The 12,025-nt window shown below is 42.7% G+C and overlaps 1 protein-coding gene across 1 annotated transcript in view; it reads right to left on the bottom strand.

Annotated features, from left to right (window-relative positions):
- The window catches only part of bach2b (BTB and CNC homology 1, basic leucine zipper transcription factor 2b), a 38,598-nt gene that overhangs the window by 10,799 nt on the left and 15,774 nt on the right, over positions 1-12,025 (bottom strand). The window contains exon 2 of the mRNA XM_079571752.1: positions 1,395-1,646. Within this exon, the coding sequence (XP_079427878.1) occupies positions 1,395-1,634 (240 nt within the window). The 5' untranslated portion in view covers positions 1,635-1,646. The remainder of the gene's footprint in view (positions 1-1,394; positions 1,647-12,025) is intronic.

Genomic DNA, 12,025 nt, shown 5'->3' on the forward strand with positions numbered 1-12,025 from the left:
TGGCATTTTAAGGTCATTAGGAGCATGTTTTGTATTGATGGAAACAGTATAGTCCAAAATGTTATACAGTGTGCCTTTAGCCAGGATAAAACTCAGTGAGATTAAAAATCTCTTTTTCAAGAGTGTCCTGGCCAAGAGGCAGGGGCAACAATTTCACATACAAGTTACATTCGTTCAAACATCATTGAACACTGAACAATGAAATTAAGATAATACACTGAGATAAAACATCTACAGGTAAAAGTTTGCTTCAACATTTGTCAGTAGTGATTTGAAAGTATAAAGTTATTTTAACTGATACTCCTTCTGTAGTTCATTTCTGTTTGCACTCTGGGCACAGAGAGCAGGAGAAGGTCCTGAGAGAGCAGGCTGGAGCTGCTGCTGTAGATAAGGAGAGACAAGTCCAGCAATACTTTAAGAACTTAAAAATCTGCAAAACGACAAAGATGACCAGCCCACCCGGGCGTACAAGACGCAGGGATGAGTCAGCGACCTCATGTTTGTAATAAAATGTAATGCTCCATGATACACAGTGTCCAAAGCACGTAAAGAGTCAGTGGAGGCATTCATATATATCACATCACAATAATCCAAAACAAGCATAAAAGGCACCAAACGATAAGCACGATTAAATTCGAAAGTGCAAAACGTTTTAGACGGTGAATCATAACATGGCCTAAAGGATAAGCAATCATCAATTAAAATTTGAAGAGATTTATATTCTGTTACTAGTTTGGATCTGATGTCCCTCATTTGAAATGATGGAAGGCAAGTGCTGGAAAGCTGATTCGGTGTTTTAGTTTAGTTAGTTATGTTTAGTTTTCAGACCAGTTTTAGATTAATATCGAAGGGCACCAACTCTCTTTACTATGTCATTTCACCGCTTTCATGCGAGCCGTCTCTGGGCCTCCTGCCTGCAGCTCAAATCTCACTTTGCATCGTTTACTGATATTGTGATCTCAGTCACAGTCTGGTGGAAACTCACATGTACAGTATGTAAACTGTATATGTAAATGTATAGATTTCTTTGTGTATCATTAAACATGTTTAAAATCAACATACTTTTTCCTTCGTATGACGGAGGGCCTGCAGGCTTTTTGAATATGGCCCGGGGCACTTCCTGCTGTGCTTGACAGCAAGTGCTAATTGGCTTCTTCACACACACACTTTAGTTACCTGAGACTTGGCATGCACACATTTAAACAGTGTTTTACCATAGTCTTACAGTGTGAACCCAAACAAACCACAAATAGAAAAGAAACACCTTGAAATAAAGCTGTGAAGAGGTGATCAAACAGGAACTTCAGAAAGAGAATGTGAATGACTTCATAATTGAGGTTGACTTTTCCCTCTACATGGCTATAGTGCCACACAGACAGTGATTGTGCACGTACCTCCTGAGGCAGACTGACCACCAGTCCATTCGGGGCCTGTCCCACCAGAGCCTGGAGGAAGTATTCGCTGCAGGCCGCAAGCACGGCCCGGTGCCCGCGGAACTCCCTGCCCTCCACCAGGATGCTCACATCACACAGGATGTCCTGCTTCCGCTGGTCGTTGAGGCACAGGAGGATATTGGTACAATGCACTGTGGACTCATACACATACATGGGGGCTTCAGGCTCATCCACGGACATTCCGCTCACGCCCTGAAATAGACACAAACTCAGGGTCAGGACACAGCTGAGAGAGCATTCCTCTGGGCTGAGGTCAGCCACAACAGAGACCAAAGAGGGAGGGGGAGAGAGACAGACAGGGGAGAGAGACATGAGTGGAGGTAAAGAGGGAGAGAGGGCTGTTCACAGATGAGATCAGCTCTGAGTCACCACAGCACAGACACAATAACAAAGCATTGTTCAAAAAGCAGCCACCTGTTAAAACTATGGACATTCTTTCGATGGCAATAATCTCACTTTCCCCTCCCTCATGAACCACCGACTGTAACTTCGATAAGAAATGAGGAATGAAATATTGAATAATGACCAACACTTTTTCTTTAAAATAACATAGGCCCACCCAGACCAGGGAAACATGGACCCACTTCAGCCTCCACCATGAATATCGAGCAAACAACGGGACGAGCGAAAGGACTGAAGTCCACCCAAACCCGCATGTGCTGACGGCGGAACACTGCTTTTGCCTGTAGGACACAGTCATTCTTCACACGATTGGGATTAACGCCAAAGAATCCAAACCCAAGTGTTCGTGATGAAAACAAACACCAAACTTAGTGAACCGTCTTTGCAGCCTCAACAACATCTGCACACCAGCCTAGACCACAAGAGCAGAAGTGAAAATTGTGGAAGCATCAATTTAATATCTCACTTATAGGAAATCATTTCGTAAATCCTAAACCAGCAGCATCACCATGACAAAGCGCATGCGGCTCACTCAGCCCTCTGGCCTCCACCATAATGAGATGTCTTCTGAGAATGATGTTTCCAGATGCGGCGTGAGGTTCGGGGCAATCCAAACATGCTATTTGTGCCGGAATGTGCCTCGCTGCAGCCAGGATCCGAGGATGGCACCGAAATAACTAATGCGAAATCTAGAGGGAGAATTCGGTCCACGGCTACAAGGCAGTTTTCAAACTTATTCACAATAACAATTCAATCATCTCCTGTGCCTTCAACTTCCTTTGTCCGAGCACACTTCTAAATGATTGTTTAGGCACTCATGCTCTGACACATTTAAGCTCTTAGGGCAAACCTCCTATGAAACTATAGAAATGACAATAAACTAAACCATAGGCAATTTCACTTTCAGACATTGCTCAATTTGACTGTCACGTTTTCAGCGACCACAGAACTACTCTCCTGGTTGCAGCACACAAGCTCACTCAATTTCCTGGTGTAGTGTAGTGCGGACACCAATAGGTCAACTGTGAGTGAGCTGACTTGCATGTGCACACACCTTGGCCATAAACACAATAACGGGATTTCCCCTCTGAATTCAGTCCAGCCCAAAGGCACTTCACTGTCAATTCATCCTCTCTCAAATATAAGTCTGACCTTTCTTTGTGGTTTGCCATATGCCATCTATTGACTGTGAAGCTGCCTGATATGAGGAAAAAGAGTGATATTTTACAAACCATTTAATGTCATGAGCTCTTTGTTCTGTTTATTGTTGTCATCAAATTGCGCCAAAACAAACTACCCAGTAAGGACCAAAACAAGTCTAAAACTGGACTTTTGCACCTTTAAAAGAATATATCAGGATTTTTGACATAGGGCCTCATTTTCTAATTATCCAGAGTGTTGTTGATTTCTGGAGATATATATATATATTTTTTAATTCATGCAGTCCTTACATTTGAAGAGTTTAGTGGTGCTAGGCTAGTGCTAGGCTAGCGCATGTCTATGGTAACTAGTAGCCTTCATTTAAAACCTCTTCAAAATCATCGGGTAGTCCTCCAAACGTTGCCATATTTGATTTGTAGAAAGCCTGTTTGTGAATTCCGCGTAGGTAAACAAACTACTGTAGATCCGGTAGCCTAGCAGATCACCCTGCCGCTGCGTAGCTTACAACCCAGGAAGCTGATGCTGCTCAAATATAAGTTCTTTTAAATGCAAAATAGTTATATTTAAACATTTATTCAGTCAACACAGATATTTATATCAGTAGTCTGGTGTTATAAGTAATTTGCCTCAGGTGCACTGTGCTTGGGTCAGACTGTTTTAATGCAGGCTACTAGTTACCATAGACATGCGCTAGCTTAGCACTAGCCTAGCACCATTAAACTCTTCAAATCAGAAATCAGCAACACTGGATAACTGGGAAATGAGGCCCTATGTCAAAAATCCTGAAATATCCCTTTAAGTGACCAATGCGCTTTTGTTTTCGGCTGTGCGAGCAGAAGATGCGTAAATCTCAGTTTGTTGGACCTCAATGATTTTGCAATGTTTTGTAGCTACTTGCAACTCCACTCCACTGATAATTAGATTTGGTTAAAGCTAAATCACGTCATCAAGTGTTCTGACAGGATGCCGGCTGGTGTGGCTTGGTAACGTTATATCACATGACCATGAACTCTCCTGATGAGGACAGTTCAAGGATTACTTGATGTCCTCTGCCTCAAATACAGGATCCGTACAAATAACGCTGTGAGGAAAAAGGGTCTCGGCATCATGCATTTTGCCTGTACCTGACTTTTTATTGAATTACAAACAACTAAATAGGATCCCAATCCCAATTTATGAGCACATTTCACAACTTGCAGGGTCACTTTTCCGGGTCACTTTCACAAAAATGCTCAAAAACTAGCCTGTATGTTCATGAAATTGATACATGGGCTTTGTGTTGTCTGAATTTACAAAACAAACGTCACTTCTGCTGTGTCTTCACGTTCAGTGGAGAGAGTGCCATCGCTTTTGGCACTTTGCACTTTGCACATCAACCTTGAAGCAAGAACTATGCATTAAAACAGCACTAAAAATGTATTTAGAATAATAATAAATGTCAAGAATGTTCATACTGAACATAATCACTGTACAAATGAATGAGACATGTATTTGGTCCGCACACATGTCATCTGAATTGACGCCATCTTGTCTTCTGTCTGTTTTGAAAAGTACAGGGTTTGAAAATGTGACTAATCACAACCATCTGCGAAATGTGTCGAAATCCGCTTTTGATGATCAGGAATGATTCGGTCAGCAGAACCAAGCAGTTGTTTTGCAGAAGAAAAAGTCACTTTTAGCAAGAGGAAGGAAGGTGACGCGTTCTCATTGCGACAAGTGCAGTGCAGCCAAGGAAGCGTCATGGAGGAAACCAGACATTTTCAGCTGCAGCCTGAAGCCCTTTGTGTGTGTGTGTGTGTGTGTGTGTGTGTGTGGGGGGGGGGGGGGGGGGGGTTCAGCTGTGACCCTGAGACTGAGGGGATGGGAGGGCATCTGTGGAGCAGCTCAGGCTCAGGGCAGGTCGCTGGATACAGACTCGTGTGGTGGAGGGGTGCCATGTCAGGACTCTTTAATCAAACGTATGATTGTGTAATGATAGTTACTGCAATAGGTAGATCTATAAGAATTTAAGGACACTTTTAACAATCTATAATGCAATCTGAACCCTGGCCTAAAGTATTTGTAAATCACTAAGTCATACAATGAAAGACAGAAAGACGATGAGTCATACAATTAACCTATAACTGTAAAACCTGAGGAACAGTCTTCAATAATTGTGTCTGATTTGGTTTCAGGCATTGTCCAGCTCTGATCCAATCACACGAGCCGCGCTCATCCATCAACACAGTACATGCACCCCTGCTGAAAGGTAATTACAACAGATAGGATGCACATCAGGTTAGCCAGGGTTATCATACACTCAAGACGACAAACTGCAATCTATGCATCGTTACAAATGCCTCCTCAATAGACCAGGACTCAGCAGAGACTACACCAGGTTGTGCCAGATTCTTTGTCACCAATAAGCTGTGGTTAAATATGAGTGTATGCAAACACAACTTTGAAAGAATTTTGTGGGTTCCTTTTTTGCCATTAATAATGCAACTTTATTTTTAGACCATTAAAAAAACACTATCATATCTAAAAGTAGTTGAAATGATGTTCACTTTATAATATCATATTGCACAGGATTCAAAAGTTGCATCAAAAGTTAGGCAGAACATTAGAGAAAATAGTTCCACCTGGTGTTTTTATGACGAGTCTACAGCAGCTTTCAGTCAGCCCGTGCTGCAGACGAGCACACGTGGCTCACTTCCAGAGCAGAACAAGAGTAAAACACGGTCATTTACCTCAAAGTCATGCTCTCAGTCGCGGGTGCAGAGCGGCGCGGCTCACAGCGGCGGGATGACGGAGCAGCTGAGTGGTGAGTGCGTTAGAGCCATGGCATGCTGGAGTATTTTGGGGCCCGCTTCAGCGCGGCTTGCATGAATCATGACTTCCCACATAGTAGGCCAGTGAGCAGTGACTCACTGTGCTGTCTTATATGGTAACAACATGTGATAGAGACGGGGTTATCTATAGCCCGCTGCTCAAGTGTCTGAGCTGGCCAGCCTCTCTCTCTGCATCTGATTTGAACTTAGAAAAGGCAAAGAACTAACAGTTAAACAACTAGCCTTATTGAAAACTCAAGATGTCCTCAGCAAACACATTTTCTCTTTTGATCTAAAAGTAGTACACACGTATTTGTGATGCACGTTATGTAAAAGTGGATGCATTTCATATCATATTTAGTCATATCTAATCTGACAATACAACATGTTCACAAATTGACTAGTGTTAATCGGACCTTATGTGAAGGTTGGGTGAATACAGCTGGATCATGCACCTTATTTCAGCTTAAAGCCACACCGCACAAGATTTTACACAATAAATAAAATTGAAGTACAAGCTTTAAAGTTATTTTCATCATTGAAAAATACCTCATAAATGTACAAACATGTGCCTTTGCTGTGAGTGTCCTCTCCTAAGACATGACTGCAACTTTACCGGGGGTGTGTACGTCTCCAGCTTGTCTTCATGGAGATGTGATAAAAGGCAGCAGAATTTGAGATTTAAACATGTTAGGTTCTCATCCAAATCCATTCTGTTATTACGCACTGCAGTAAATAGCATTTTCTGTGTTGAGCTGGTCATTAGGAGCATGTTTTGTACTTAAATAATCCTTTCTGATTTAAGAATCATGTTTATTTTGGATATGAACATCTAAAAACAACCAACATCGACTGTGCACGGTCATTGGGCCTATTCACCTAAAACCTATTACTGTGTTGCAATCTTGTGACAAAGGCGAGAGGGCAACTGTGGGCAGATATTTAAATCAATGGCATTTAACGGTGTCACATACAATATCACTTCCTGTTAGATATCTAGAATGACGCATTCTGAGCAACCACAAAATCAAAGCCAACTCAGAACTGTACTCACTTTTCCATATACATATTCAAGAGGCGTTAGTGAAACTGTATAATTGTAGCGATCACATGCGAAAAGCAAAGTGGACAGGGACAGACCCTTCTAAATCTGTGAAGTCATTGGTGTCAGGAGGTTTGAGTGAAGCTTGAAGCTGGGGTGCGTGACCTGGGGTTAAGAGCCAGACTCCTGGCGAAAGAATCACTGGCCTGCAGCGAGAAGGAAGTTGAGCAAAGGAAGAGGCGTGGGCTGACATTCAGATATCAAACAGTCAAGTTCAAGTGCAGAGAATTGTGCCAAAAAGTTGAGCTCTCTCATGGAAAAAACTGAGCGGAAAGTCTCCACACAGGAAAGCACTGACACAGGCATCGCCCACAGGCTGCCTTCAAACCGCTGCGCATGGATGTGTGTGGGAGTGCACACGGCAACTGCATGATGTGCATACCACAGAAACGAGCACACTCTTGTGGCACGGATGCACATTTGGTCAAATTCACAGATGTCAGGGCTGAAAGACTGCCTCTTATTTTATAATGCAACCTGCGGAGATGAATGTAGCCTAAAACATGCACCATAAGCTCAACACTCAGGACGGTGCATTGTGACTATGAACCCGGCTCAAGATTCAGAGAACAGTATCCAGGAGCCGCACTGCAGGTGTGTGATAGGCAATATCAGCAATGGTGGATGGGTCAAAACCAAAGAATATTTGTGCCATATGCACCAAAGATAAAATATCAGGCAGATTGATTTGGGGAAAAAAATTAGTAATAAATATGGACGTGAAATGCAGATAACACTGGTCCCAGCCCTGAGCAGAGGAGTATGGCCATACGAGGTGACCGGACACTTCACAACACTCTACAGCTAATTCTAGACATGATGTGATGGTGCACTTTTACACAAAGTACCATGGGAGGGGGTAGGGCGGCCCCAACTCTGGCTTTGAATAACCAGTTCACTGACTGCAGCTGTGTCCACAAACAAACACTCGTATGAGAGCAGCTGCAAGTAAACACAGCTCTGATACAGTGAGAGGAGAAATGAATAATTCGAATGCAGTGAGATCAATGCTGACGTGGTATAGGTGTCCCAAATAGTTGAGGGGAGTCCTGCGGAGAAGGGTCTGACTAGAATGCCAAGACAACAAGGTGTTTCCGGGACAGAGCAGGGCCTTGAGTCAAATATTAGTGTCACTGGGCGATACTGAAACCTCAAAAGGTAGTAAATGTATTCATTCAGAACAATGTGTTACTCAAACAATCAAGCAACTTACGTTACACACATTTTTTTTTATTAAAGCTTGTAGATTAGGGCTATATAAATGCTGTTTTTGGAGGTCATTTACCAGGTCATTTGGTGAGCCCCCCCACCAGCACCGAATGTGTTTTTGCAATAAATAAATGAAATATTCATGGCCATCATTGCTCAAGTAGAATTAAACATAGACTTCATCACTTCTTATTTCAGCCCTGTTGGTGAAGGCCTTTCCAGCTGTATTTTATTATTATGAAGGCCTGACACTGAGCTCACACCAGACGAACATGGCATTAATATTCATAAGCATGAGGACCTTAGCTCCTGATCACAGCTGTTGGACTCAATTCTACCAGAGTTATGAGGTAATAAGAATTCTCTGTAATAATTATATTTTTAGCAGTTGCAGAGCTTCCTCAGTGAGAGTATAAGCTGATGAGGACGATAGCAATAGCTGCAGTAGCATTAGCCTAATGGTCTATAATATTTGTTATGGGAAACTGTCAGATCAGATTGCTCGACGGGTTAGATTTGGCCCCCTGACCGCCAATTGAATACGCTTATTGTAATGTCCACCTCTAGTTAATAAGTGCTAAGAAACATTGCACTATTGTCCTTATTGACAACCATATGAGAAAAGTTAAAATCGTTTTATATGTTTTACCACGGTCGTATGCATCAAGCTTAATTAAAACACACTTTTGTCAACATGCAAGAGGATAACAGTAACGGATTGAAGATGTAACCTTGGGGCACACCTCTATTTAGAGGGACAGTGGTCATGTTGAATAACACTGAATGTACTGAAAGCAACTAACGAGCAACCAGCAACAACACTTAAGTTGTCCAGAGATAAACAAATACAAATGTCAAAATCAAAAACATTTTGAGGGCGTCCCATGGCAATCATGGGGCCGTAGATGTCAGAGGTAGAGGGATATGCGGTTTGTGGTTAGTGTGGGCAGCTGTTTTGATGAGTTAAAGTGAGAAAAGAAAGCTGTGCTGATTCAGAGCTTCAGCTGCCGCCTACAACTTCTGCACCAACACAGTGGAAATATTACAGAACAATAGTTTTTTTTTTTTCATGTCCCAAGTCAATGGCTATTTTCAAATTCCAAATGTGATGGAGGCAGACAATCATGATTTATATATTTCTGAAGATGAGGCCGTATTGACTCAACCCAATCTATCACTCTCACTCACTCACTCGCGTTGCACACACAATGATCCACAGCAATCCACTTCTATGGATCAACCTGAGCAGCCGCTGCACTCTCACCAACACTCTCTAGACAGTGCAGTTTCTGAGCCGCCATGTGATTGATTTTTCTCGGATGGGGCTGGAAACGACCAATCCAATAATCTACTCAAAGCTCATACACAGACACAACAGGCTGCAGCACTCAGCCATTCCAGCCTTACCGCTACTGTGCTGCGCCCCCCCCCCCCCCCCCCCCCCCTCATTATAAACAACAGTGTGTTCACTCAGCCCAATTCAGAGCAGTGACAGAGCAGTACCTCTAATAGCCCGTGACACAAGAACTAATGCATGCAGGCACTTTGTTGATGCAACAGGGAGGTGAACAATGTCAGCGAGAGGATTTCCCATAAACTCATTTGTTGAGTCAAATTCGCATAAATATTTGCACAGCAGCGGGTCAGATGAGGTCCAGGAATGCAACACAGATACATAGCTAGTAATAATCACTCATTTCAATGAATATAGCAAAAAGGAGTCTCGATCAACGTGAAACGGTCAAATCTTAGGTGTTTACGGTCTGTCTTTTGAGAGCCCGATCAAGGGAGAGACTACTGAGCTGCTGCTGTATTTCGGTCAGGAATGAAAGGCTGGACCGCGCTCACTTCTTGGAAAAGTCATGAGTGAGACCAGCTCTGCTCCTTCAGCTGTTCACAGGGCTGCTGCCAGATGAGGACGGACCCAGCTGCTGTCCCCAATACCATCTCTGCTCTCACTGCTGCGATAAGGGGCGTGCAGGACTGAGGTGCAGAGAGGAGGTTGAGAAGAGGCTTGGAGGCTCATGGGAAAGGTTTAGATGGGGGTCCCAAAGAACATTCAGAGGCGAGGATAGAGTTCCTCAAGGATGATTCAGAGGGCGCACAGATGTGGGCTGAAAGGATGGCCAGTGAGGAAAGTCGGAGAAAGGCATCACATGAGCTTTGAGGGCAGGACACGGAGGGGAGGTTCAGACTGGTCAGAAACGCTTGTGTTTTCGCTATACGGACTTGCCTGTGGTGGGCGTATTTTTAGCCCTTTAATCCTTGAATGGATTTAAGATGGCCAGACGCACCGCATGACCAAAATAAACATGTCCAGTCGAGCCCGGGGTTTATGGCTAATCTCTCATTATTGCAGAAATTTACATGGCCAAAATCAGACAGTCGCAATCACACGGAATATGATTATATATTGCCTGTCCTGTCTGAGTGCTCTGTCCCAGTTCCCCAGTGCCACTCAATACTCAATGGGCTAATGTAAAGGCATTGACTGGACAGCTCAATATGCATATGGACACTTTCAAAGAGAAACTCCCTCCTTTGCTTAACATACACTAATGTACTACTGTGGCACCCTTGAGAATCAATGGAAATCCAGTGTTCCATATTTTTCAAGGTCACAGGTAAATAAAGAAGTTGTTACTATGCCATGAAGCTCAGAGTATTGTTCCCGACCTGGCCCAGTGCCTCACAGTAGAGCGTTATAGGACGAGTGCTAGCAGGCCTTAGCGGACGGTAAACAGCAGAAGGGGTTGCTGCAGGACACAGCTCTTGACCCCTCCCCTCCTAGTCTGAAAGAGGAGTGGTCACATTCATGGTCTCGCAACAGGCACTGCGCAACGCGGGGGCCACACAACAGCTTGGCTTGTGTGGCTTTTGTGTGGGCTTCAAACACTTAATAATGCCACAAGGCTCAACGAATAAGGAAACGCGGTAGAACTGAAAACGCTCGCGAGGAACAAGCAAACTGCCAAAATCAAATGGTCAGACTTTCAAACTGTCAACAGCAGCATGGACCTTGTATCAAAGTGGACGCATCATGCACAATGACAGGTTATAAACATGGGTACCTCTAGAGCAGTGACGAGAATTACTATTGACTCATCGATCAAAACATGGCAGGTAAACGATACATTTTTGGGCTCAATATTTATCGTCTGTATTCATTTATCAACCCATTTTATTTATTTTTTCTTTGTAAAACTTGAATTTTTAACTGAAAGCAAATTGGGTTACATTATATTTCATGTTTATTGTAGCTTGTGTGGTATTTTGGAATATGATTATTGGAATATGTCATTTTTTATGCTTTAGACTTGAAAGTATCTAGTATCTTTAGAACCAATTATATCATTTATCACAATATTTTCCTGCCTCAATATATCAAACTTTGCTATAGTGACAGGTCTAGGCACATCGTTAATATGAGGCATTTTTAAGATAATAACTATGTATTAGGGCTGAACGATATGACAAAATTTCATATCTCGATATTTATACTAGATATCTTGATATCAATACGATACAACTACGGGTGCAGTTTAATTGAGAAAAATCTATATCGTTTGCATCTTGCTTTTTTGATACCTCAATATCGATACGATGTATCTTTCAGCCCCACAATGTATGAAAAAGACACTTAAGTTAATGGGTACAGAGTGCTCTTGTATCATCTCATCATTAGCATAAATTGCTAATGAGCGTTAAGCTAACAAATCAGTGGTGCTGTAAAAAATGCAGTTTTAGCCTAAAGCTGCAGAGGACACTTCCTGGTTACATCTTTTATTGCAACAAAATCCAGGACGTACAACTCAGAGTGCTTCTAGAAGAATAAGAAGAAACTATATTTATAGCATTTTTCACAGATAAAATCACAAAGTGCATAA

Source organism: Gobius niger, assembly GCF_951799975.1.
Source record: "Gobius niger genome assembly, chromosome: 15".
Lineage (NCBI taxonomy): Eukaryota > Metazoa > Chordata > Actinopteri > Gobiiformes > Gobiidae > Gobius > Gobius niger.